General features: G+C 60.6%; 2 protein-coding genes across 2 annotated transcripts; one reads left to right on the top strand and one right to left on the bottom strand.

The window, feature by feature from the left end:
- The first annotated feature begins 260 nt into the window (after positions 1 to 260).
- CAV3 (caveolin 3) lies at positions 261 to 10,323 on the top strand. Its single transcript, XM_084247025.1, has 2 exons — positions 261 to 550; positions 9,928 to 10,323. Exons 1-2 carry the CDS (start codon positions 437 to 439, stop codon positions 10,267 to 10,269), a joined length of 456 nt encoding a protein of 151 aa, XP_084103151.1. The 5' UTR covers positions 261 to 436; the 3' UTR covers positions 10,270 to 10,323.
- A 5,947-nt stretch (positions 10,324 to 16,270) lies between these two features.
- On the bottom strand, positions 16,271 to 27,237 carry OXTR (oxytocin receptor; the record flags this gene model as incomplete). The annotated part of the gene is made up of 2 exons (XM_084246574.1): positions 26,310 to 27,237; positions 16,271 to 16,515 (listed from the first exon to the last, which is right to left on the bottom strand). The coding sequence occupies exons 1-2, from the start codon at positions 27,232 to 27,234 to the stop codon at positions 16,271 to 16,273; spliced, it is 1,170 nt and encodes a 389-aa protein (XP_084102700.1). The 5' UTR covers positions 27,235 to 27,237.
- Positions 27,238 to 27,541: the final 304 nt, after the last annotated feature.

Below are 27,541 nucleotides of genomic sequence, written 5' to 3'. Positions count from 1 at the left end.
CTCTCCCCAGGGGTAAGGAGAGCCTCGACTACTGCCTCATTTTTCAAGTGGGGACATGGTGGCCAGGAGAGGCGAGGTGAGCCCACACTCACACAGCTGTGAGAGGAGGGAAGACGGCTGCCCTGGCCCCCTACCCCCGAGGCCCCACGGCTGAGCCACCCTGGGCACGCAGGGGATGCCAGGCGCCCCCTTTAAGGCGTGCTGGGCCTGCCCGGCGAGCGACAGTCTTAATTTTAGCTTGGAGGCCTGCCACCGAGCGCTGGGCCAGAGGCCGGCTGAAGTTATGTGGGACAGCTGTCGGCCGGCATGCAGGGTGGGGCCTATTTAGCCAGTGGGGGCACAAGTCTGGGGACACTGAATTGGTGTCCCTAGCCCCAGTCTTTTCAGCCCCTCCTGCCCAGCAGCTCAGCGCTGCCACCCCGGGACCCCCGCCACGATGATGAACGAAGACCACACAGACCTGGAGGCCCAGATCGTCAAGGACATTCACTGCAAGGAGATCGACCTGGTGAACCGAGACCCCAAGAACATTAACGAGGACATCGTGAAGGTAGGCTGGGTCTGCTGGGGGTCGGGTTGCAGAGCATCTGGGGGCTAACTGGGGAGGGCTCTGCTCGCCATATGGTCAGCTCCCCCGTCCAGAGACCTTCTCTCTTTGTCTTCTCCAAATCAACCAGACCTGCTTGCACAAGCCCCAAGCGAGACAGCTGTGCGCACAGCCAGGTGCCGGCGCGGTGGGGAGGCAGGTGACCAAGGAAAGGCCTCCTCTCTACTCTGCCGCCCCTCCCCGGGGCTCCTGGAACTGGGCCTGGGCTGAAAAGAACCAGTGGCCAAGTTGGGCTCTTTTCAGTGCCAGGAGGCGTTTCTGCATCTGCCTGTGGGTGCAGGGTTAATCCCGGAGGGCAGCCGCCAGCAGGCCTGGCCCCTTGCAGGGACACTCACTTCCCAGCACTGCCTGGGGACTGGACCCCAAGGTGTGGAGGCCTGTCCAGAGCATACACCTGCGCTCCCCTTGACCCCAGCTCTGGTGGCCAGGCCAGGGGTTTCCCAAGGGCCTCTGGGCCCCTGAAAGTGAATGCCCAGGCGAGGGCCCCCCCCATGGTCTCTGCCTGAGTCAGGCCTCCAGACCCACACACTCAGCCTCCACTCGGGCCCCACAGGGAGCTTTCTGGAGCAGAATTCCTGGAGCAGGGGGCCCAGCACCAGCATCAGGGGGACTGGAAGAGCTGTTAACAGGACAAAACCTGGGGGCCTCAGGCCCCCCAAGTGCATCAGAACCCAGGTCAGTCCCCAACAGGGAAAGCCACCACCCACGGCAGTGCCCTGTGTGACTGCTGTCCGGCAGCCCTGATTTTAAGGAAGAAAGAGAAACAGGTGCTGTGAACTCTCCTGAGATTTAACCCACGGGATCCCCAACGGTGCCGTATCCCTCGTAACCGTGGACAGCGGGGACCGGAGACCAGTGAGCCGTCCCCCTCCCCTGCACGCCCGGCAGGTAGAGGAGAGGCGGGTGCAGCCTGTCTGGATCCGGATTTTCATCAGAAAGCCTTGGCTGTGCTCCGATTTCATCAAGTGCACAGAACGACATCGCCTCATTGCCCGAAATGGCTCCAAACAGTTTCTAAAGTCCTCCAATGGCAGGGTCAAGTATTGTTTTTACACTTTTATAAAAATTAAGCCCAGTTAGAATTCTTCACTTGCACGGGGCCGCATGTCAAGGCCAAGGGCTGCTTCTAAAGCCGGCCAGGCCTGGCACCACCACCTCAGTGGGGCGTCTCCCTCCCGCGCTCCCTCCCACCCTGGGTCACGGCTGACGCTCTGGCTTTCAAAACACACCACAATCTGCCGCACCTGCTACTTCTCCTAGTTCACACCCAGTCTCCAGCCCCCACGCCTGGAGCCGGTCACACCAACCAGCACACCCGGGGCTACCCCAGGGGCCTCTGCCTCCTCTCTTGTGGCCAATGGCCACTCCCCTTCAAGACCCTACTCAAATACCGCCTCCTCCAGGAAGCCTTTCCTGACTTCTTCAGGCAATCAGGAGCACCCACTACACGCAGGGCATCTCTCCCCACCAGATCTCCCCACTAAGCTAGTATTTCTAGACACCATGAAGGGTGGGATGAGGGTCATAACAGCACAGTGTGACAGGTGCTGCAACAGGGGTGCCTAGAGAGGAATTTTACACACTAAAGGTATTGTTTAGGGGTGGAATAGTGTCTGCATGGCTTGGGCCTTCCCCTAGAGGGAAGAGTCCCAGGCTTGGCCGACAAATCTGGTCTCAAATCCTGCCTTTCCACCCAAATACACTGGCCGAGGCACCCAGTTTTTCTGAGCCTGCTTCCCTGTAAAACCAGGCTCAGAGCATTTCCCCCTCTGGGTAAACTGACCTCAGAGCCGCTGCACAACAGAAACACCCCAGGCGATTACCAGGGGCCTGCGCTGGGCCTGGTGGGCAGAGAGCAGGGCAAGTGTGAGCTGAGCGGGAGCTAGAGGCACCCACAGGAAGAGAGTCAGCCCTGGGCCAGCTTTATACCCCAGGGCACCCCCTGGGTGTCCACTGTAGGCTGCTGGGGAGGGAGACAAGACCCCAAGGGAGGAGCATGAGCATGCAGTTTTTTAAAAAGGTGACAAGTGCAAAGAAGGTTCCAGGTCCTGCTGGGCCAGGAGTGAGCTGGCCCCACGTTCCAGGGCCAGACCATCCCCAAGGAAGGACAGCGCCACGGGCAGCTGCTGGGGCTCCTCCCTCCCCCTGGGGTCCCCCCACCCCTGGGCTGAGAGCAGCCTCCCAGAGGCCCTGAGCCCCAGAGACGCAGACTTGAAGGCTAAGGAGAAGGCCCCAAAAACCACTTTGTGGAGAGGAAATGACTATTTGGCATAGATATATCCGACTGCTCCTGGTTGAGGGAATTACTTGACTTCTTCCACTCACTTTTAATGAATAAGAAATGAAAAGGCTTTGAGATTTGGACGAGGGAGCACCCGACAGGGCCGGGTGACTGGCACAGGCCGGCTGGGCAGGCCGGTGCTGGGCTGGGAGGGGAGGAGGGGACAGTCTGTGTGAGCAGGTGGGGTCACCTGGCTCCTCCTACCCGCAGGGGGTGCGGGGGAGAAGAGGCAGGGAGGGAGGAGGGAGAAGCCGGCAGAGGGCACGGCAGGCGGGCACAGATGCTGGGGTGCCCCGGAGACCCAGGCTCTGGCCCCAACTCTGACGCTGCTGCTGACTTGCTGTGGGACTCTGGGCAAATCCCTTTCCCTCCCTGGGCTGGGAGTCCCTGGTGTGGGGAGAGGCTGGTGAAGAAGGAGCCCGTCTTCTCCACCAGAGCTTCTGAGGTTCACAGAGAAGCCATGACGAGAAGTCGGAGGCAGAGGCAGCCGGGGCTGTGGCCCCTCTTGGTTTTCCAGGGTCAAAGCTTCCTGCGGGGGGCCCAGCAGCGCCCTTGAGCCCAGGCTGGACAGTGCGGGGAGCGGGCCCTGGACAGTCCAGCAGGTGTCATCCATGTCTGTGGGGTTCAGGGCCAGGCCTTGGGCAGACTGATCCCCAACACTGCCTCTAGGCATCCCGACTGGGTGCCAGACCGTGCCTGGTGCTGGCTGTGTCGGGGGAGAAGGTGGTGACCCAGGCAGCCCCCCGCTGCCCACAAGCCTTGTGCAGGTCTAGGGGCCCCGGGCCTCCCAGTTGTCCCGAGGGTACCTGAGGACCCATCCTCACCCACAGGCCTCCCAGGGCTGTCCCCAGCAGCCCTCGCTGTGCCTATGCTGGTAGATACCACAGCTTCCAGCTTCCCGCCTGCGCCCCTCGGTCCTCTGGCAGGGGGTCGGGTGAAGGGTGCCAGCCCCTCCCCCTGCCAGCATCCACCTTCCGCAAACACCCTCCTCCTTCAGAAGGACACAGCACTTTGCCTGCAGCTCAGGCTCATGAACCCCCAGAAGCTCCCCGGCCACCTGTCTTACAAACTCTGCTCCCCGGGTTGGACCAGACGGCCACCCCCCGAAGGACAGTGGACTGACCTGGCTCTTTCTCCTGTAAAAATGTATGTAGAAGGGGCTAAAGCCAGAAATTACAACCAGATGAAGGACAAAGAAATCATCACTTTCCCCTGGGAAATGTCGCTTCGCAAGGAGGTGGCAGCTGCAAATGTGGAGGGGGTGTGAGGCTCCCCGAGGGGAGGAAACAGAGCAGCAAGGTCCGCAGGGCGGGGAAGGACATCAGACGGCGGAGCAGCGACCGTGAGGGCCAGGTGTGACCCTCCCACCTGTGTCCAGGGCAGACACTACTAAGGGCTCACAGCACGTGCCTGGAGGAGAGGACAGTCCAACGGGAGGGCAGAGGGTCGCCCTCCCTGCCAGCTCCCCAGTGGCAGCTCCTTCCTTTTGGAAAGGTTGGGCCTCCTGTCAAATACCTGTAAGATGGGTTAGAGGGGGAGCCCGCCCCAAGGCTTGTAGACTTAGTCCTGTGGGGCCGTCCGGGGATCAACTAGTCTAGAGTTTTCGAAAACATGGCCCACTGCTGGGGGAGCTTAGCAGGCAGACGCACCAGAAATCCTTCGCCGCAGGGCTGCTGAATATTCTGCACTTTCAAAGGCAAACATTTCCCCCTTGTGCTAGAGAAGATCAGCCCGGGCTCCGGAATCAGCGCCCGCCCCCTAAGGACACACCGTCTCATTCACCATTGCTCTGTGAGGGTCAGCTGAGGGCTGAAAGCAACAGGCACTTGATGTCACTGTTCTGTGGGGTGATGGGGTTCTGTTGGGTAGTGCTGCTCGTGTCAGGGGGTCTCCCAGCAGCAGCAGGGTGGAGTCACCTGGACTGGAGTGCTAGGTAGTGCCATGGAGGGGGGCTCAGTTGGGGGGCTCCCTCTTCCGGTATTCTGGGGGCCACTCCATTCGTCTCCAGAGCAGGATATAAAAAAGAGCTGCCAATATGTTGGCTCAGGCCCCAAAGTCAACGTTGCCATGCCTTCCCACAGCCTAGTTCTGGAACTGGCCCAGCAACCCTCCTGTGTATTCAGGTGGATCAAACGAGGCATGCCAGGCAGCTGGGCTCGCTGAGAAGAGCCAGGCCAGAACAGAGCTGGAGAGAGACTCATACTGGGAAATAAACTGACTCTGCCCCCCAAAATCTGATGCACAGCCTTGCCTAGGCCTCAGTGCGGCTCTTCTACTGCTCTGCATTCCTCTAGCTTGGCCAGAACAGCACTGGAGGGCAGCAGAGGGGCTGGGCGCACACAGCCAGGGGGCACTGTCCAGGGCTGCGGGCCCCTACTGGGGTCCTCTAATGGGGCTCCTCTCCCCAGGAGCCCTGTCATCTCAGTCCCTTCCCAGACCCTTTACATGAACCCAAGTCCCTATAGGCCCAGCCCTGGTGCCCCAGGTCTCCCCTCAGGTGCTCTGCACCCCAGGTCCAGCAGCCCCGAAGCCCTCCTCCCTGCACCGCACTCCTGCTTCAGCCGCTGCGGGCACCTGATGTCAGGTTCTGACGTCAGGACAAGGATCGCGGGGCGCTCTGCTTGTCCCGTGGGGCGGAGGAGGGTTAGGCAGAAACCAGGACCAGAGGCCAATGCCCATGGGCGATGGTGACGTGGGCGCCCGACGCCAGGGACTCCTGTTCCTGCTGCTGCCACGTTCACCGAGGCAGGGAGCCGGCCCTTCGCAGCTGCTCTGCATTTTAGCGTCTGCCTCCCAGGCCGGCGCCTCGCAAGTTACCTGGGTGAAGGGCCAGCCCGGCTGGTGCTGCACCAACACTCCCGCAGGGCTTAAACGCGCCAGGAGAGAGGAAATGGAGAGCCGGCCTCTGCGAGACCACCTCCCACTTGCGTTACCCTCCGATGTAGTGGCGATACAGTGACCCTGTCCAGTTCCCGCGAACGTTTCCAAATGCTTCCCCAAACTTCTGTGCTTACCTGGGGAGGGCGCAGGCCTGGGGACCTTGTTTGAAATTGCCAGGTAACTAGCCAGGAAAAGGCGCCTGTGTGGCAGGATGGGCACCGGGCCCGATCTCTATGATCCGAGCGGGCAGGTGAAGGGGAGAGTCCTGGAGCCCTCCATGGCTTTTGTAGACTTTTCCTGGCATTTACCAGGTACCCGGCTCCTCGCCTCTCTCTGGGCTCTCCCACGTTCTCTCGGGAAATCTTGCTCTTGCTCTCCTGGTCTGGCTTTCGCTCTGTCGTTTGATGCTCTCTGCTGCTCTGCTGGCGTCCCCGTGACCTGCCCCTACAGGCCCAGTCTCAGCGCAGGTGCACCCACTTGCGCATGCCCACACCCCACTCCAGGTGCCGCCACCAGGCGTGCTTTCAGGGCCGCAGGTCCATCATCCACCCTCATGGCGGGAGGGCAGAAAAGCCTGATGCTTTTTCACCTTACCCTACAGCGACCCCGTAAAATTAAGTCACCCCTTAAGTTTTCTGGCTCCAAACTCTCTCCATGTCACTAGGGGTCTTGGCCCAATCCTCTGGGTCTAGAATTAAAACAAAACCCAGGGGCCCAGCGAGGAAATCACGGTGCCCTAAGCCACGCAGTAACAGCAGCTCAGAGGCCAAGTGGAGCCTGGAGCCAGCTGTCTCCGGCCCTGCCTCGAGCTGTTTCCCCACCCACAGATGCCCTGGACGAGCTGTCCAGAGCCCCAGATGCCCCAGGACTGAGTCACCAGGAATCTGGGGGACGTATTTTTGGTAGGGGGCGGCGACTGGCCTCCCCCGCATCCCTCCTCAGGACACCAGGCCCTGCGCCTTCCCCGCCCTCGGAGCGGGGGCTGAGCATTCCAATTCATCTACTCCTTCTCTGCTGTTCCAAAAATAAACGGGCCGGAGAGGGGACACCGCCCCAGGCAGCAGCCCGCTGCCCCCTCCCAGGCCCTCGGCCAGCCCATGGTCCAGCCGCTGCCTCGCCACCCTCACGAGAAAATCCACCTCCCCTCTGCTTCTGGAAGTGGATTAAGGAGTGGAGTCACCTGGCTCCTGAGACACTGGCACCGGCACCGGCTCCGGCCCGAGCAGGCGCCTCCCCCACTCGGCCTCTCCACCCAGGCTCCCCCGGGGCGGGCAGGCGGCGGCCCCCTGTGTGCAGCACAGCCCTCCGAGCCCGGAGCACCGTCCTGGTTCCCAGAAAGCCCAGTGTGGCGCCGCACATGGTGTCTGGGGGCGATTACTGGAAATAATTCCTATGTCACCAAAGGCTTCCGAGAAAAATGCAAATTATAAGACACAGCAGAGCTTCTTGAGGGTAGGGTTGTTACTGTAAGCAGAAAATGAGGGGAAGGACCCCTTCCATCCTGGGGCTGCGGGCTGTGCGACCGGGTAGCCTGACATGTGTCCTGCCTGGGATCTGGGTGTCGACAGATTTTCTGGAATATAGTTCGTAGGAACTTCAGAGAGACTGAAGTTCTATGTACTGAGCACATAGCAGGTGCAAGGAATTGTGCTAAATGCTGACTGGAGGTGGTGCCTAGCACAGAGTGGGTGCTGGTGATTGCCTGTTTTTTTTTTTTTAAAGATTTATTTATTTATTCATACATACATACATACATATATACGTACATACAAGCACTGGGTATAGTCAGAAGCATGGGAGGGTGAAAGAATTCACCAGAGCCAGAGCAGGGAGCAGAGCAGACAGACTGATGAAATACACTGCTGAGGGGAGCAGCAGGCAGCAGGAGAGGTCTTCGCGCCATGTGGGACCCTCGCCTGTGGCCGGGGATTGAACCGGCGCTGCAGAGGCTGCGGGCAGGTTCGCAGCCCAGCATTCAACTGCTGCGCCACCAGGGGAGGCCCTGATTACCTGTTTGCATGGGCAGATAAATGGATGGATGGTGGCTGACATGCATGGAAGAATGCAGGTGTCAGTGGGCGGGTGGGCGTTTGATGGGATGGAGGGACGGATGGATGGACGGATGGATGGACGGGTAGATGATGGATGCATGGGGATGATGCATGGGGGACAGATGGGTGGGTGCCTAGATAACTAGGTGGTGGATGGATGGATGGTTGGTGGATGAGGGTGGCTATGAATGGATGGACACATGAATCAATGGGTGGATGTTTGGCTGTCTGGACAGACTGACGGATGGATGGCTGGATCAGGGTCCATGGACAGATGAATGGTAGAAAAATGACTTCCTTGTGCCAAGGTTGTAAGACTGGCAAATGCACATTACAGACGAGGAACAAAAGCCCCAAGAGTCTGAGTTACTGCCAAAGCCACTCAGCAGATGAGCCACCGCGCCGGGTGCAAGCCCACCTTTGGGACTTCAGCTTCCAGCTGGGAGTGCTCCGTCACCCCCAGTGGCCAGTGGTTATTAATCAGGCGTGCGGGGCGAGAACACCCTCCTAGCGTTTACATGCCTTCGTTTCTCTCACGCCCGACACGCTGTGATGAACCTGGGGGCGCGGCACAGGGGGCCAAGCCGGCGCTAAAGACCCCGGAGGCAGTAGCGGCAGAGCTGGGCTCAAACCCCAGTGGGGCCGCTCCTGCAGGGGCTCCTCCCACTCTGCCTCCTCGCAGAGGTCAGACATAGCCATCGGTGCTGGACGGAGGGACAGGCCAGAAGGAAGGGCACACAGGCTGGGCTGTGGTGGGGCTGGAGGTCGCTGCCTCCCTGGGCGGGGCGGGGCCTCCTGGAGGCACATCTCACCGGTGGGCATGGGCCAGGCCCTGGAGGGTCATCACCCCTGTTGGCCAGCGTCCCCCCAGCTCTGACCTGGCCTGGCAGTCAGGACACCCAGGTTCAGTCCAGGCCCTGCCTCCCTCCTCTTGGCCTGTCTGCCCCCTGGAAAGTGAGGAGGCAAAGGGGTGACTCTTGGTTTGGGGGGTCCAAAAAAGGCAGGAGGGGCCAAAGGAGCGGGCAGGAAGGAGGCAGAGCCTGCGGGGACCATGCAGGGAGGCAGGTCTCCACCCAAAGGCCTCCCTCTGCAGGAGAATTCCTGGGGCTGCGCCACACTCCAGAGGCCAGCCTGGCTATGTGAGGCACTGGCCAGGGCATCCGACCGGTGGGGAGGGCAGCAGCCATTGGGATCTGAAACAGCCATCAGTATCCATGTTCCTCATTCTCTCATGCCATCACCCCAAGACAGGCAACATCAAGTCCTGCCAGGACTCCTGCTGGGGCTTCTAACTCCCCATATGCACCCTCTTTCCCATCCCCCAACACTCCCACTGCAGCACCCGAAGCTGCTCATAGCCAGGCCCCACCTGAGATGCTCCCTGCGCAGAAGCCAAGGTCAGCCACTGTCCACCAGGGCTGTCTGCCGGCCTGCCCGCCCTCCCCTGCCCTGCCCTGCCGCCTCAGGCCAAGAGCACAAGTCCCTCTCTGCGGGCTCATGGGCTCCCCGCCTGCTCCAAGCAGTAACAGCTCCCTCAGCCATCATCTCTGTCCCCTTCTGGCTCCCCTACCTTCCAGTCTGTCTCCTACTCCAGGAAGCCTTCCTTGCCACCCCCCGAGCTGAGACAACTGTCCCCCACAGGTGCACGCAGCCCTGTCTTTCCCCAAGCACTTGTCACTGCTGCGTACTTGGTGACACAGCTCTGGGAAGGCAGGACCCTTTGTCCACTCACCACCCCACCTGTAGGCACCCGCATACCTGTTTGGGATGACCAGGACTGCCCAGGCCCCAGGGGACACAAAATAATAGGAATCTGAGAGCCGCCGTGGATCCAGTCCTGCCCCGTAACTTACCACTGGCTTAAGGGAGTCATTCAACTCCCCCGCATGGCTACCAGCCGTGAGATGAGGGGGTGACCCCAACCCTACTGCCCCTGGGCCAGGAGTGAGGCACCTGGAGACTTATCAAAAATCCAGCCAGTCCCCCCCACTTCCCGCAAGAGCTCCAGGAGTGGCCACCGGGAGGGAGCTGGTCCTGGGGGATCGGGTGCTGCTCGCGGAAGCCAGGGGATGGGGGACTGACCGCTGGCCGCCCTCCCGCCGCTGCAGGTGGACTTCGAGGACGTGATCGCGGAGCCGAAGGGCACCTACAGCTTCGACGGGGTGTGGAAGGTGAGCTACACCACCTTCACCGTGTCCAAGTACTGGTGCTACCGCCTGCTGTCCACGCTGCTGGGCGTGCCGCTCGCCCTGCTCTGGGGCTTCCTGTTCGCCTGCATCTCCTTCTGCCACATCTGGGCGGTGGTGCCCTGCATCAAGAGCTACCTGATCGAGATCCAGTGCATCAGCCACATCTACTCGCTCTGCATCCGCACCTTCTGCAACCCGCTCTTCGCCGCCCTGGGCCAGGTCTGCAGCAACATCAAGGTCATGCTGCGGAAGGAGGTCTGAGCCCGGGCCCGCGCCACCCCCCAGGGCGGCCCCTCTCTTTAGGGACAGCCGTTTCCCCCACGACGGAGCACACAGTCGGGGGGAGCCAGGAAGACGCCCTGCCCGGGCTGCCCAGCACCCCGCGGGAGGAGCATCGCGCTCAGAGGCAGCTACTGCAAGTCCTTGCGTTCCGCGTCCCGCCACCCGGCTGAGCCAGCAGGAGGCCCGGCCCCGCCGCCCTGCGCCTGGGAGAGCCGCCCGCGGCTGCTGGGGTGGGGGACGGTGCCAATAAAAGGTTTCGGCTGCATTCGGGGGACGCTGTGCTTGTGTGTCCATGAGGCCCGGTGCCCCCGCCCCAGACACAGCGGGTCTTGCTCTCTGCCAAGCCCAGGAGCCGGCGCCAGCCTGCACTCCCTGGGGGCCCCGGCTGCTGGGGCCGGCCCCGTGCTCCTGGGGAGACGGCTGCCCGCTGGCCTCTGTCGCCCTGGGCTGGCCAGAGGGCAGCACCGGGGAAGGACTGGGGCGGGCTGGGCCGGTGGGGGAGCCGGGACTAAAACCCCGAGCCCCCCTTTGCTGGCAGATGCCCGGGGCTTGCTCCTCGCACCCCCTACCCCCATGCCAGGTGCGTCGGGCCCCCAGCAGCCTAGAGCAGGGAGGGGGCCTCGGGCCGAGCTGTGCCCTGGGGATGGGGGACTGACCATGTGGCCTCGGCATGAAGTAAAAGGCAACAGGAAGGGGCTTCCACCTCCTCCCACTCACCCTGTCCCCCAGACCACGCCGTCTGACAGCCGGTGAGCCTCCCAGGACTCGTCCCGGAGAGAGGGGGGAGCGGCTCTCGTGGTCGCATCTGCTGGGAAGGGCCACAGATTTCTCACTGGACGTCCAGCAGCACGTCAGTGCCTCTGCAGCAGAGAACCTTCTAGGCCTGTGCCCCCACCTTGGGGACCTTTTTTCCTCATGCACCATCGGTACGTACGTCACGAAATGAAGCTTCCGCGCACTTTTCAGATTTTCAGGGGGTGTCACTGCTCGTGCCTGGCGGTGGGGCCGGCACCACGTTAGCCCGAGGTGGGGGGCAACCTCGCGGGCAACCTCGGCTGTGCTGGGCTGGGCTGCACTGTCCACTTGCGCCACCCACAACACAACACCGAGCGTCCATTCAGCTCTAAAATTTTACCAGGTTTTGTCCCCTAATTCTTCGTCTGGTAGTTCCAAGACAGGAAAGCTGGCGGGTTTGCAGTGAACGCCTGTGCCCCTCCACCCACACCCTGCGGTGGACAGTCCCAGCTCCACATGGCCCCGGGGCTCGGCCCTGCCCGCCCTTCCCACTGTGGCCGTGAGTGGACGCAGCAGCCGGGCTCCCCCAGGGTCGGGACTGAAGCCCAGTACCCACACCCTCTCCAGGCCCGCCCTTTCAGACAGCTCCTGAAACCCTCGGGCCGTCCCGTCCAGGACCTGGGGCTCCAGACGAGAAGGTACCCACATCCTGGCACCTGCTGGGAATTAATTTAACTACGACTCCAGGTGCTCACGCTGCTTTTCCTCTAGGGGCAGAGCGTAGCCGGGCCCACGGCCGGGACATCCCGAGAAAGGGCTGCGTGCGTGCTCCTCCGCAGGGCTCCGCTCCTGCCCGGCAGCCCCCAAGCAGGGGCACGTGGGGAGCAGGAGCCTCCCGGGGAGGGGGCCAGTCCGCTCAGAGCCCCATCACCAGGAGCTCTCCCTCAAGGCGCAGGTGGGGGCCCCGGGGCTGGGTGATTTTGGGTGGAGACCACACAGCCCCACGCCCATGGGAGGACACAGGCCCGAGGGTCCCTTCCAACAGCAACCTAGAACCCCCTGGATTCTCCAGAGTGTTCCCCATGACCCCGACCCCTCCCTGCTCCCCCACCCCAGGCGGCATCGTGCCCACAGGGGGCTCCCATCTGCAAAGCCAGACGCAGCCACTGCTTTGGGGGGGAGACTGAGGCCCACGCAATGTATGAAAACAAAGTTTATTGAGTGCGCCTCCTACAAGCAGGTGAAGCAGCAGAATCTGGCAATGGCCACAGCAGTCCCGCAGGCAGCGCAGGGCACCCCAGGGCCCCCACGGACAAAATCAAGGGCTCTGCATCTTGCACTTAGTGGCGTTTCATTGCAGTTAAGCACTAAAAGGAGAAGCGCTTGGAGACCAGGATTGTCGTAAAAGGCAGCCTCCCTCCTCACGGCCCTCAGAGCCCCCGCCCGGCCCTCCCGACCCAGGAGCCCAAAGGACCGGACAGGCTTTATTTCTCAGGCATGGAGACGGGGCCCAGTGCTCAGACCCTCTGCCCATCGGAACAGCGGCACGTCCCGGAGGAGGGTCCAGGCCTTGGCGCCTGCCGGCCCACCTGGCGCTGTGGGCGGGTCTGAAGCTGCGGGAGATGCTCTGCGGGCCGCGGGGGGTCAGAACCGCTGCGCCCCAGGCAGCCTCCGGGCCCCGTGGCACGCAGTCTCCGGGCTTTACTACAAAGACAAGAAACAGTGAAAATACTCTCCTCTCCAGGACGAGGCCCAGAGGGGCGGGCGTGTACCCACAGGGCGCTGATGTGCCGTCAGCCACACACGCCTCCTCGCATCCAGAACCTTCCTGAGGATGGGGACGTGGCCCGTGGGTTCTGATGCCCTGAGCCTCACGACGCCAGGTTCCCTGGAAGGTTGTGCCCTGGTCAGAGAGACCCCCCGAGGGCGCTGCCTCCTTGCTCCCTGGGGCGCTGCCTCCTTGCTCTCGGCGGCTCTGATCCGGGCATCCCTGGCTGGCAAGCAGAGAGCCCCACAGGCCACAGTCCCCACCATGGCTGCATTTGCTCCGGGAGCACCCCAGCAGTCCTGTGGTGGGCACAGGGACTCCCAGCCAGGTGTTGACGCCAAGTGCAGGTCACGGCAGCACCACAAGGCCACTGGGCACACACTGACCATGTCGTGCCTCCGGGCCTCTTCTCCCCAAACGCATCGACCCTGCGGGATGCTCCTGCCGCGTGAGTGTGAGTGTGAGCGTGAGTATGTGCACGCACAAGTACAACGTGGTGGGCAGGAGGCTCCTGTTGCATCACAGGGAGTTCAGAAACAGGTGTGCAAATGGAAAAGGTGCCACCGAGTCAGCCAGAGCTCTGGGCCCCAGCGCCCCTGACCTCATGGCTGAAAGCACTCCTTAGACGCGCTCCCGGCCAACCTCACAACTGAGAGGACCCTGGATAATGTCCCCTGGGTGGGACAAATCTCGGAGGCCCTGCAGGTTGCAGCTTTAGATAAACGGACAGTCTGCAGCCCCCAGGCACCCCCGTGCCTTCACCAGGGCAGAGCCAGGGGTTAGTGCTGAACCGCTGGGGTCCCCTGGAAGCACCAGCTCTTGCAGAAAAATAAAACAGTAAGAAAAACCATGAGTCACACACGCAGAGAAACAAGAGATCTGCCCGAGGAGATGTCCCTGGCACCATCAGGCTGGCCACCTCTGAACACAGCAGGGAAACAATTCTGGCTTAATTTGGTAAGTGTTCAGTTCAGCGGTTTGGGGCCTATGGCTCAAAATCCTGCACCATCATCGCTAATTCCAAAAAACTGTCATTATCCAAAAAAGGAACCCCGTGTCTCTTAGCTGCGCTGCCCATTCACCCCACCCCCACCTAGGTATGATGTCTCTCCATCGACTGCCCATTCTGGAACTTTCAGGTACAGAGCCACATACGATGGGGCTTTTCAAAAAGGTTGCTCTTGCTGAGCACATTTTTGAGGTTCGTCCACATGTGGCCTGTATTGGCACTTTTCAGAGGTGATTAATATTCCACCATGTACAGACACAGCACATTTTATGGGCCCGTCCATCAGCTGGTCACATGTGGGTTACTCCCATGTGGGGGCTGTTATAACTTAGGTGCTCTGAATACTTTTGGACCAATGTGCGTGTGTGTGAGAATGTTGTTTTCCCTTATCTTGAGTAAATGCCTATGAGGGAAACTTCTGGGTCAGATGGTAATTGTGTGTTGAGCTTCCTGGAGACCCCCCAAATTGTTTTTTAAAGTGGTTGCCACCATTTTACTTTTGCATGAGAATGTGAAGAGTTCTGACTTTTCTTCCTCTTTGCCAACACTGGTTATGGCCCTTCTCTTTGACTGTAGTCATCTTTGTGGGTATGAAGGGGCATTCCACTTTGGCTTTGACTAGCATTTCTCTAATGAATAATCATGTTGAGTGTCTTTTTGTGGGCTTACTGGCCCTTCCTAGATCTTCTTTGGAGGAGATATAAAAATATGTCTATTCATTTTCCTAGTCAAGTGTTCCATCTATGCTTTAAATTGTCTTATCTCTTTGTTATTAAGTTGTAAGAGTTCTTGATATATTCCAGATATGAGTGTATGTTTTGCAATATTTTCTTCCATTCTGTGAATTGTCTTTCATATTCCTGACAACATCTTTGGAAGCACAAAAGTTTTCAGTTTGGATGAGGTCAGACTAATCTCTTCTTCCTTTTGGTGTCATATCTAAGAAACCATTGCCAAATTGAAGTTCCCATCAATGATGCCTCTGTTTTCTTTTTAAGTCTTAGCTTTAATTTGAGTTAATTTGTATAGATAGTGTGAGGGAGGGATCCAATTTCATGTTTTGCATGGGGTGATCCAGTTGTGCCAGAGCCGTATGTTGAAAAGTCTACTGTATCCCACTGAATTTTCTTGTCACACTTGTCAAAAATCAATTTTCCATAAATGCCAGGGTTTAGATCAACATTGTCTATCCTATCCCATTGGACTGTGTATCTGTCCTCATCCCAGTACCATACCATTTTGATTACCATAGCTTTGCAGTAAGTTTTGAAACAAGGAATGTGAATCAGGACACGTGAATCCACTAATTTTGTTCTTTTTCAAAGTTTGTTGACTATTCTGGGTACTGTGCATTTCCATAAATTTTAGGATCGGCCAGTCAGTTTGTATAACGAGGCCAATTAGCATTTTGATAGGGACTGCCTTGTGAACCCGTAGGTCAGTTTGGAGATTACTACCCTGTTCGCCATGTTTCACTCTCTGCGCCATGAACATAAGAGGCCTTTCCATTTATTTATGTCTTCTTCAATGTCTTTTAGTGATAATTTGTAGGTTTCAGTGCATGAGTCTTGCATCTCTTTTGTTAATTTACTCTTATCCTTTCTGAGACTATTATAAATGGACTTACTTTCTCATTTCATTTTTGTATCATTCATTGCTGGTGTCAAGAAATTGAACTGAATTTTGAATGTGGACTAGGACCCTGCAACTTTGCTGACTGGCCTGTTTTTCTCATGCATTTGTGTCGGTGCATGTATGCATGCATAGATCCTTGGGAAGTTCTATATACAAAGTCGCATCGTCTGCAAAGAGTTTTACTCCTTCCTTTCCGATTGGGATGCCTTCTATTTCTTTTTCTTGCCCAATTGCTTCTTAGATACTAGTTTCTTAAACATTTTAACCCTTTTTCATCGGCTGCCTGGGCAGATGGTGCCATAAGGGAATCCCCTGTTCGTAAGGCTCCCCGAAGATGCTAGGATTTGTCCCCTCAAAGGCAAAAGCACTGCACGGTGTGGAGGCTACTAGCACCACCCTCCCACTGGAGGCCCCATTCCCAGGCCTTACTCCAAGTTCAGAACACTGGGCGTCTGGACCCCACTGGCCACCATCCCTATACTCACTGCCTCTCACAAGATCCCAGGATGAAGGAGTAAAAAGACACTGAGTGAAATCACAGGTCCAGGTGAAAACAAACAAGAAAACCCAACCCGCCCACCAGCTGAGGCAGCCGCGGGGTCAGGGCAGCAGAAGTACAGTAGGAGCCCAGGAGGTGAGGGGTGGTGTGATGGCCGAGCCCTGTCATCTTTCCACCACACAGAGCACTCCCAGCCCAGACGGGAGACCCCACCATACACCTCCCCAGATGTGGAGGGGCACGAGGTGACAGGTACCTTAGACACAAACACACTTGGGCCCCGGGGGTGGCTGTCTGGGTGGGCGACCCAAGCCCGCGGGCAGAGCCGCCGCAGTCACACGGTGGACGGCTGCGAGCAGCTCCTCTGGCTGGAGCTGTGCTGGCTCAGCACGAAGGTGGACGAGCTGCTCTTCTTGCTGCCGCTGGTCTCCCCGGGCCGGCCCTGCAGGTGGCGGGAGGGGCAGCAGAGCACGCGCTGCAGCAGCTCGTGGAAGAGGTGGCCTGTGAAGAGCATGTAGATCCAGGGGTTGCAGCAGCTGTTGAGGCTGGCCAGGAGCATGGCGATGATGAAGGCTGAGGCTGGAAGGAAGGAGAGCGAGAGCGGGGTCACCGGGATGGCGCTCCCCGGCTCACCAGACTCAGGCTGCGAGTCCTGGGAACAGGGTCGCAGATGGAGGTGCTGCTGAAGGGATGTTCTAGATGCCCTCAGGACCCTGGCGCGGGGCACCTGCAACCTGCTCCCTGCAACTGCCCCTGCTCAGCCCAGCCCTGGAGCCTCCCGGTCCTATCTCTCCTCAAAAACATCCCTGCTGCGAGCTTCCATCCTGACCCAAGAGCATCCAGAGACACCCCGAGAGCCCCACCAGAGACAGTGCCCGGGCCACCCCAGGGCTGCGGACACGCTACCCTGACAGCTGGGTGGTTTGGGCAGAATTCACCCCAGATGGGGCTCACCACACACTTGAGCTTCAAGGCGGACGAAACCCTCATCAGTACTTTCGAGTACAGGGGAGCAAACCAGGTTCCTTCCAATCTGCAGACACCTCCCACCAGCAGCAGGGCTAGCACACCCCCAAGGCTGGCAGGGCAACAAGGCAACCCAGACCTTCAGGGCTGCACCTGAGGGCGACAGTTGCAAGAAGCCTCAGGAATCCTCCTCAATCATCATCTTTTCTGTGAAAAGCTTTCCTGGAATCATTCCAGAACTCAAGAGTGAGCTCTGGGAAACCATTTCTCCCAGGGACGCTGGAGGTGTCAGGTCCAGATGCATCACAGAGGCGGGGCGGAGGCTGTGGGCACCCCAGGAAGAGGGTGGGTGTTCTAGGGGTGGGGTCCTGATCATCCGGGAACTTCAGAACTTATCAGAAACGCAAACCACCCCGCAAGGCCAGGGGAGGGCCAGTGAGGGAGGGGGTCGGGGCCCTTGGGATCTGGGTGTGAGACCCTCAGGCCTGTGTCTGTGGTGCCGCTGGAATAAGGGCGAACCGCAACAGACAGAAGCCCAAAGTCTTGCCAAACAGATTATTTAGAAAGCAAAGGCGGGAACTCTGATGTTCAGACTGAGCTAATAATAGAGGAACAGTAAAGGGAAAACCAACACGATGACTGTCACCCGCTATGACAGCATGAAAGGAAACCGTGCTTTGATTTGGACAGGTAAGAAGATGAAGTTAAGTTTAGAAATGTGGTGAAATATCACCAAGCAAGAGTAAAAATAGAATGTCCTCCAAATCACACACATAAAAAGAAAGAGGCAAACTCAAGAAAGTCAGAATTCAGGAGGGCGCTGAGCAGCGAGGAGGGACTCAGCAGCAGAAGGCGGGTGGCCGAGGGGAGCCGGCCAGGAACGCAGGCCACAGGCTGCGGACACAAAGGCCCTCCCAGCTGGGCGGATTAGACGGGATCATCTCAGCTCATCTGGGGAGCTGTTTGCTCCGCTCTTTACACCGAATCTTTCAAGTATTTATTCCACTAAAAAAAAAAAAAAAAAACCCCAAGAAGCGTTGGTCACAGAGGCCGGGGCTGTCAGCGAGCTCCGAGGCGCTGTCTCCCTGGGCCAGGCTGGGGTGCGGGGAGCAGGGAGCCGCCCGGGCCAGTGCAGCTGTCCCCACCTGGTGGCCGCAGAGGCAAACTGGCCGGGCCAGGCCCCAGGGGATCCGGGGTCCTTCCGAAGCTGAGCTTACTCTCAAGTGGCCCCAAACCAAGGGCATCTTGACTTCTGGACTTTTGACATTGGACTTCCTAAAATTTGGCAATATCCTAATCATGCAAGGATTGAGCCCCCACCCCCAGCCCCCCGCAGTGGAATTCCTGCCCTAGGCCCAGTGGATAGACTGGCTGGGAGGTCATTTCAGAGGAGGAAGCAGCAGGGGTGGAGGTGCTGACTGGGAAGGTCCCCCAGGGCTGGGGAAGGGCAGTTTCAAGAAGCCTTAGCCCCGCCCCCCGCCCCCCGCCCCCCGCCCCCCATGAGGCCAGTGCAGCTCAGACTGGGGGTGAGGGCCCTGAGGACATGCAGCAAGGGCCCCTGTGAAAGTCAGGACATCTGAGTCCCTTTCAAACTGGACTAAGCAGCCATAATCAGGCTGGTTCCAGCGAGTGACCCCTCAGTCCCAAAGCAAGGACACCCCCTCACAGCAGAACTGGAGGGCCGGGCCCCTGAGCGAGCTCCCCATGGCAGCCAGGTATGGGCCCCAGCAAGGCCATGCACCACCTGCTTCCCCAGTCCTGGGCTTTCAGGGGAGCCACACTGCCTGTGGGCGGGTTACCAGTCTCCAGGGTGAGGAGGTCAGGAGCCAGCCAGCCACTGCCCACCGGCCCAGGCCTGCCTGCTGCCTGTTTTGCAAGTCAGCTTTCACTGGAACGCTTCCTCGTTCATGCACATGTTGTCTACGGCGGCTTTTGTCCTACAAGGCGAAGCTGAGGTGGCAGGTCCAGAGTCCTAACATCCTAGAACATCTACTGTTTGAACCTTTACAGGACAGGTCAGCACATCCTTGCTGCAGATGCCTTAGGAGGAGCAGGTGTTAGAAGGTGGAGGTCACAGAAGGAAGAGGGAGATCCAGGGACCCCTCAACACCCTTCACCAGATGAGGCGGGCAAGATTTTGCTCTCCAGTCACCCCGACCTCGGCACAAACCCCAGCTCCTGCATGTCCTCGAACAGATTGCTGGGCCTCCGTTTCTCCCTCTGGGAAGTGGGAGCAATAACGGGCCTTCTTTACAGAACCACTGCCAGCTTGAATCAGACAGGATGCCAAGTGCTCTTCCCAACCCGGGCGCTCCAGCGGGGAAACACTCAGGGATGCTCGGCTGCCAGCTGGGTAGAGATGTGTTTCTCCTGATCAATGACAGAATTAGCCACAACCCATGGGACATGTGACAGACATGTGTGTTCTCCCGCACACCCCGAAGTTAAAAGAAAAAGAGCTAAAACCAGAGCCCAGGCTGGATCATGGGGTACAAGACTTCTAGGGGGTCCGTGTCGGAAAACCCCTTCCAGAGAAACCCCATGGGAAGAGGGGCATCCTGGGCAACAGAAGCATTTCAGGGTCCCCCTGAGACTGGTCTAATCATGTCTGTCCTGCTCACCCCATAAAATAATCCCTTTCCCCTGTACGAGCCCTGACAGCAGGTGGGACGCGTGGGCCAGGGCTGGCCCTCACACCTGGGGGACTCGGCCATCGGTGCTGAGGGTGAAGGGGAGAGGTCGGGGCACCCCCTCACCCCGCTCTGTGCCAGCCATGGAGGAACCTGGGACCTAAGTCCTTGCCCTCAAGGCTTCACCCACGCGGGAGAGAAAGGGACGGGGGCTCAGTTTGCACATACATTGCTAAGCAGCCACACCTGCCTGTTCAGCAGACACTGTGTGGAATTTTCTTTAACTGAATTGAGGCAACTTTAGCTAAAGCCACAGTACAGCGTCTCACCTCAGCAGCCCTGCCCGTCCCGGCCCACACCCAGGGGTGATCTCCACGCCCCCTGCCGGGCGAGTTTATCCCCAGGAGAGGGACATTGACCCTGAAACCCTCTGGGCACTGCGCATCGACGGAGAAGCGCCCCTCACGGTGTAACCCCCTCCCACCCCCACCCCCACCCCCCGCCCACCCCCTACCATTCTGGCCTGAATCAAGCCCCAAGAGCGCCCCGTTGGGATTTCTAGAGCTCCCTCCGCCCCAGCGGGCGTGTCATGGACGCCCAAATTAGCCCCGAGCAGCTGACAGGAGGCAGCTGGCCCTGGGCCTCCTTGCGCTGTTGTTGAGGCAACTAATGAGTTTTCACCCCAATCCCAGGCAGGGCCCCTCTGAATCAAATCAAGCCCGTTAACGTTGTGTAAGTGGCCCTTTCTCCAGAAGGTCACCTGGCTCAAGGCCACCCCCAGAGTCAGGCCTCCCCTACCCCCCAGGATATCAGGAATTCCGGCCCAAGTCCCTTATACCTACAGGGGCCCTGTGGGGATTCTGGAGTGGTCTATGGAAGGCCGTTTTATCACAAAGTGACTTTTGCAAGCACACTCCACGCCTGGCAGTGTGGCGGCGCCGTCTTAGCAAAGCTGTTCTGAAGATCGCGCCTGTGAGGCTGCTCCCTGGGCCCAAATCAGGAACAAGAACCAAGCGTTTAGACACTCCAGTGACATCCCTGCTTGAGTCTGGGGCCCTGAGGCCTCCCAGGCCGGTTCAGAGGAAGAAGCACACTCCGGGGAGCAGACGAGTTGGGGGGACCCTGCAGTCAGTTAGGGCCACACATGAACGGCAAACAGTGCATTTCAGCAAAAGTGGGGGGACATTAAAGCCTGACCCTCCAGGCACAGCTGTGGGCAGCGGCAGGGCATACATGGGCATCGCCTGGATGCTTGTTACCGAGGCAGACTGCCGGGCCACTGCCCAGGCGCCCTGAACCATAACCTGCATTTTAACAAGCTCCTGCACGTCACACTAAGGTTTGAGAAGCTTCCCCACTGGCTCAGCTCATACAGGTGGGAACTGGGGGGAAAGATGATCAAGTGACTGTCCAGTGATCTCAAGGTGGACTCTCAATCTGCTTTTTTGTGCGGCAAGCTCCTATTCACCCTTCACAACCCTTTTCAAATGTTCCTCCTTCCCTGAAACAAAACTAACTTTTTTGCTGCAGTAGAAAGAATCAGTGAACGCCGCTGGGCACTCCCAATACTTGAGAAATAAATAGCTCTATTGTCGCATCACCCTTCGCAGTACCATTATTTGTGTTTACAGTCTGTGACTGGGGACTGTGTCTCATTTACCGCTCTGTCCCTGGCTGCTAGAAGAGACTGGAAAATAGAAGAGTTTAAGAAGGGACTGAATTGAATTGAAGCATGAAATTAGCAGACAGGAAGTCCTGATAAATCAGCCGCCACCACATGCAGGTTGGAAAGGCAAAAAGACAATTTCCCGTTGACAATAGGAGTTTGGCCTCCTAACAAGATGACTGGACTCAAATGCAGTTCCCTCTAGGAAAATTCAGTTCATACTCCGATGTCAAGATCAGGTGGGGAGAGGGAGCAAGAGACCATCCCAGTGTGAGGCCTGGGCCTGGAGGGCAGAGGCCCCCCCCATACTGCACCTCCCCACTGCCTTGCCCTGCTCCCAACCCCTGCACTCTAGGCAGGTCCAGTCAGCTGCCGAGGATCAAGGCTGCCGCCCATCTGGCTGCACCTGAGGACGGAAGACCCTGACACAGCCTGAGAGCAACTGGGGGTCTCCCTCCCAGAGGTCTATGGGGTACAGCCTCAGCCTGACTGCCCCACATTCATGCACATGCACCTGCACCTGTGGGCCACAGGGTGGGCACGGGGCCGGGGAGGGCTCCTGGAACCGTCCCTTCCCTGCACTGACAGGTGGAAGTGGAGGTTGAGTGGACGGGATGTCAGGAGGACGGAACGGCTGTCTGAAGAATGAAAATACTAGTCTTTGGAGGAGGAAGGAGACCCTCCCACCAGCTGGGGAAGCAGGGTGGGATTTGTGAAAAGGAGGCTGGGTGAGGGCGCCCTGCCCAGCTGCTCAGGCTGTGCACTGCATAACTCTTGGGTGCACGATTACAACCTGCAAGGGAAATGCACCCCTGGAGCTTGCAGAAAAGCAGCCCACACACTGGATTTGGACTTTGAGGAAAGAGCCTCCACAGAAGGGACCGGGGCGGCATCCCCTGGTGGGACTAGCACCAGCAGAGGTGCCAGCAAGAGGCACTTGTGGGCAGTGGCATCAGGCCCGGCCGGGGCAACAGTGCTGGCCACAGCCCAGCAGAGGTGCAGAGGGTGGACTCCCTTGTAGGCTACTAGCTCAGGCCCTGCCTGCCCCGGGGTTCTGATCCGTGGTTCACTCAAGAATATTTGAGGACATTTTTGGTGGTGATGTCCATTTTGGAAGCAGTGACACCAAACTGAGCTGTGTGTGCTGGGGGCTCAGGGAAGAGAGGCAGGAGTTGGGATGTCCCCACCCCAGAGAGGGTGGGCTCCACTCTGGTGGGCGGGGGCGGGCCGAGAGCTGGAGGGGAGGGGAGCAGAGGCAGGAGGGCGCAGCAGTCCCCAAGCATGACCTGGCTTCGTGCCCCAGCCCATCACTTCCTCAGCGGCACTCTTGACCCATCTTGCCTGCCCGGGCCTCAGTTTCCGCACGTGTAAAGTGGGGACCATGTGCCTCACTTTGCTGTGACACCCAAGATGAGCAGTGGGCTGGGCAGCTGCAGACACTGGTCTGACTTCTCATGTGCCCAAACCGAGGCCTGGAGAGGGGGCGCTGCGCCCCAACACACAGAGGGCGGCGAGTCAGCTCTCTGCAGGGGCATACCTACGGGTATGTACCCGTCACCCACCACCCCAGCCTTTGGCAAAGCAGTGGCCAGCCCAGGAGGGGGCCATTCTGGGGCGCTCCGGCCCTGCTCTGGCGGCATCAGGCCCAGCCTCCCCCTGACCAGGGCCCCCTCACCGCCCCCAGCCAGACATCAAATGGGGAAAAACACGCAGCCAAGCCTCACCCACCAGATCTCTTTTGCTGCTATTAATCAGACCTTTGGAGAAGAAAAAAAAAGTGAAGTCACCTAGGGGCAGAGACCCAAGAGGAAAACATTGACATTAGCCAAGAACATAAAAGAACTTGAAATTGCTTCATCGGACAAGAGTGTGGCGTTCGCTGTCCCTGCACCAGCGATTTATGCCCGGTGGGGCCAAGACTCGAGGGCTTCGTGGGCGAGAACAATCCATGCCCTCTTCTCCTGCCCACCCTCCCCGCATCCAGGGGTGACCTGGGCATGGTGCCCGGGGCGGGGGTGAGCGGGCCGCCCCAGGGCTGGGCACAGAACCAGGATGGGCAGGGAAGGTCCCATCAGCACCGGGCCGCGGGGCGCCCCGGCCTCCCCCTGGCTGCCCTGGCGGGGCGCTCACGTCTTCACCAGGTAGCAGTTCTGCTGTTGGGGGTTTCGATGGCTTAGAAAGCCCTTGTTGTTCCTGAGCCCACCTCTGCACTCCCGCCCCACACATCACCAAAGAGCAATAGCTGAGGGGGCCCGGCCCTGGCGCACACAGGGAACAGGCCCCGGGGGACAGGCTGCCTGGACACAGCACCCACGGCTCAGGAAACTCTGTTCCCAGCCCCAGGCCCCCACCGGGGCTCTCAAGAGAATCCCCCCAGGCTCCCCAAGCCAACCCCAAGAACCCCAGCAAAACAGGCAGGATGGGGGAGGGAGGTGGTGACAGGGATGGAGCCCTGGGGACGCTCCTCTGCAGAGGAGGCTGCTGAGGCTCAGAGAGGGCGGCAGCCTGCCTGCCGGGACCCACAGGGGAGGCACCCGGCAGCTCCACATGGGGGCACTCTCCTTGCGCCTCACCTTGCCTCACCTCTGGCTGGCCAGGGGGTCAGGCCGCCCCCCATCCCCCCAACCCTCCTCCCCTCAAAGCCCCGGGCCCTGCACCTGGAAATCTCACAACATGGGAAAGCCCAGTACTAGGGCTCGTTGGGACTATTTTTCTTTGGAAAGCCTCTCCCCCTCCTGCCGCACAGGCTCTTGTGGGGGAGCACAGCACCCCCTTCCACCCGTTTTGCCAGGGAGACAGACACGGGCGGGGCTAGGGACAGACGCGCAAAGCTGTCGCTCCACAGCCCGCGGGCATCGGGCAGCCTGGAGATGAGGCCCCCCAGGTGCCGTCCTTGTCGCCTCCCTGGAGCCCCCCACCAGGCGTGGGCCTGCCTGCCGCAGAGCGCAGGGGCTGCCGGGCTGGGAAGCTGGCACGGCTCAGTCCCGCGGGCTCCCGTCTCCCGGCTTTTGCTTCCAGACAATGGAAATGGTGAAGTGGAGGTTTCCCTCTTCCATCTGGTGCTTTTGGAACTGGAACGGGGGGGCATTCCTGTCCTGTGCCCCCCCAGTTCCTTCCCACCATGTCACTGGGCCGTGTGCCTGGATTGGTGCCCCCCACGGTACCTCAATACGTGGCGAGCTCTGAACCTCAATACGTGGCGAGCTCTGAACCCGCGGAGGCAGCGCTTGGGGCGATGGAGGAGGGCAGGGGAGGAACCCCGGGGGAGGACGGGACAGGGCTGTGGGGTGTGAGGTCACGTCAGAGACAGTGAGGCCTAAAGGGGGTGGGGCTCGAGTCCAGCGAGGAGCCCCACAACTGCCCCGAGCAGGCAGCGTGGAGCCTGTGCCCCTCTGTGGGGCTGGGCCCTGCAGGCTGAGGGCCGGCCTTGTCCTGCCAGGCTTTCTGGCTGAGGCTGAGGCTGAGGCAGGGGCAGGGCCGACTCCCCCGTGTCTCCCTGCTCCTGCCTCCATCCGGCCTGGCCCGCTCCGGGCTGTAGGCCACTCCCCAGGGCTCAGCAAGGCCTGGGGGGGGGGGGGGGCGGAGGGCTGGTGTCCTTCCTCGCTGCAGCCTCAAGACAGCCCCGTCACCCAAGGGACAGCCAACACTCCATGCCTCAGGCCCAGCCTACTGCTTGTGGTTAGCCCAACTGCTGCCGGTGGGCGCTTCCACTCCGACCCTGCCAGCCCGAGGCCAGGCTGGTGGCCAGAGCAGAGCCCAAGGCCTCTGGACGGAGGGGCCCCTCCCAGGGGGACCGGCGCCGCCCACGGGAAGGGGCTGCTGTCACAAGTGCCCTCGGCCTGCACTGTCCTCTCGGCGCAGCCAGAGCAGCAGGCAAGGCGGGCCGGGAGGGGCCCTGGGTTTCCGGGATGCCCACGCTTTCCTCTAACCGGGAAAGAAGCAGCCAAGCCCACCTACCAGACCACCGTACCGGCAGGAGAAACAGGGGTGGGGCTGGGACCACCAGTCTAGGCTCCACAGGGCCTGCCCCCGGCTGTGCGACTGGGAATGTGTCTTCCCTGCCCCAGTCCCTTCTGCAAGGTGCTGGCTTTGCTGACCCTTCACAGCCACGCTGGTGGGGCGCCTCAGGCCTGGCGCTGCCGCTGGTCAAGAAGGTGAATGACAGCAGCCCCCGAGGCCAGCACTGGGGCATCCTTGGGTTCCAGTGCCCAGGGCGGCTGTCTTGCAGACTCCTGGGGGGCAGCGGTGATTTATCCACAAGTGTGTCCAGAGCCTGACAAGCTGGAGGCCGGGGCGGGAGGACATGACGTGCACCCGCTGACCCTCCCTGGAGAAGCGGATTGCTCACTCGCTGCGGGCACGGTGCAGAGGAACCAACTGGAGGCGCTACCTGCTCTCCTAGGCGCCCTCCCCGCCCCCCAGCCTCAGACAGGGCACCTCTCCCCTCCCTCCCCCCAGGGCAGGAGGGGCCGCCTCTCCCCACCCGCCTCCAGAGCAGCCAGTTCCTGCCCCTCCCCCAGCCCCAGCAGAAGCTGCCCTGGTCCCGGCACCCCCGCCCCACCTGCCTTGCTGTGGCCACGGTTCTCACCTCTCTGCCTCCCTGGACGAGGGGTACAGGAGCTCCCCTCCCCTGCTCATGCCCCCCATCTCACCACTGCGTAGGATGGATCCTACAGCAACCTCCCTGCTGCCCGGGGTTCAGGCAGCCGCGCCCTCAGAGCAGAAGTTTCCAAACAAGCGCTCGCGTAAAGGGCGGCGTCTTCAGCGCAGGTGGGAAATTCACCCCCAGCTGAGCGGGAGCACCAGTCCCCGACCTCAGCTTCGGGTCCTTAGCAACTAACCAGCTCCCCCCAGGTAACCCAAGGGCTCCGCATTTTCTCCCCCAGCTCCCCACTGGCTGGGAGAGCCGGCCCTGGCCGGGACCGCATTTCCCAGAAGATGGAGGCTCCGCTGGGGAAGGAGGGGCGCCCCCCCCCCAGCTCCCCAGTTCCCCCCCTAGTCAGTGATCTCAGGTTCTGGATGACCGGGGCCGACTCTGCCCCGCCCTGCAGGCTCCCCTTACCAGCCTCTCCCCGCAAGCCGCGCCCCCACCCCGCGCGCCCCGCGACTACCTTCCTTGGGCGCGTCTGCGTCCCAGACGCTCCACATCTGCACGAAGAAGAAGGGCGTCCAGCACACGATGAAGGCCAGCACGATGATGAAGGTCATCTTGACCGTGCGGATCTTGGCCTTGGAGATGAGCTTGACGCTGCTGACGCGCGCCAGGGCCGCGCGCCCCCCGCCGCCCGCCGCCTCGCCGCCCCCGGGGCCCTGGGCGGCCGCGTTGGCCGCCGTCTTGAGCCGCAGGTTCTGCCAGATCTTGAAGCTGATGAGGCCGTAGCAGGCGGTGAGCACGATGACCGGCACGATGTAGACGGCGAGCGTGATCCAGGTGATGTAGGCCTTGGGGCCCCAGGGCTGGATGAACACGGCCCAGCAGTCGAAGACGCCGTCGGCCACCTCGCGCAGCGAGAAGATGTGCGCCTGCGGGGCGCTGGCCACCAGGCAGCCGAGCCACGTGGCGAGCACGGCCAGCCGGTCGGCCCGGCGGCGCAGCGCGCGCAGCGGCTGGCAGATGGCCAGGCAGCGGTCGAGCGACATGAGCAGCAGCAGGTAGGTGGAGGCGAACATGCCCACCACCTGCAGGTACTTGACCAGGCGGCACAGCAGGTCGGGGCCGTAGAAGCGGAAGGTGATGTCCCACAGCAGCTGCGGCAGCACCTGGAACACGGCCACCACCAGGTCGGCGATGCTCAGGTGCTTCATGAAGAAGAAGAGGCGCGAGTGCTTGTGGCGCGTGGTGCGCAGCGCCAGGAGCACGCACGCGTTGCCGCTCAGCGCCAGGAAGAGGATGAGGCACAGCACGGCCACCTCCACGCGCGCCAGGGCCTCGTTGCGCTGCGGCGGCCCCGCCGTGCGGTTGGCCCCGGCCCCCGGCGGCGCGGCGCTCGCGTTGCCGGCCTCGGCGCTCCAGTTGGCGGCCAGCGCGCCCTCCATGGCCGCGCCGCGCCCGCGCCGGTCTCCTCCGAGTTCTTCCAGGTGTGGCGCGCGGGGCGGAGCCCGACGCGAGGTCCCGGCGAGTCTGGGGGGGGGGGCGCCCCGCAGGTGGCACTCCCCGAGCTGCTGGGTCACACCCTGAAACAGACGTCCCGGGCCGTGAGACAATCTGCACGTCCCTCTCCGGGCGCGCGTGCGGCGCGCCAGGGCTTCCCAGGCGCGCCAAACCACCCGGGTCTCCCTGAGCGACGTGGTGCAGCCGCCCCCCACCCCAGAAACCTGTCTGGGTGCCGCCCCGGCCGCTGGC

Source organism: Talpa europaea (genome assembly GCF_964194135.1).
Source record: "Talpa europaea genome assembly, chromosome: 11".
NCBI classification, from domain to species: Eukaryota; Metazoa; Chordata; class Mammalia; order Eulipotyphla; family Talpidae; genus Talpa; species Talpa europaea.
The sequence above is the reverse complement of the archived record's forward strand: the minus strand, read 5'-3'. Positions and strand labels throughout refer to the sequence as shown.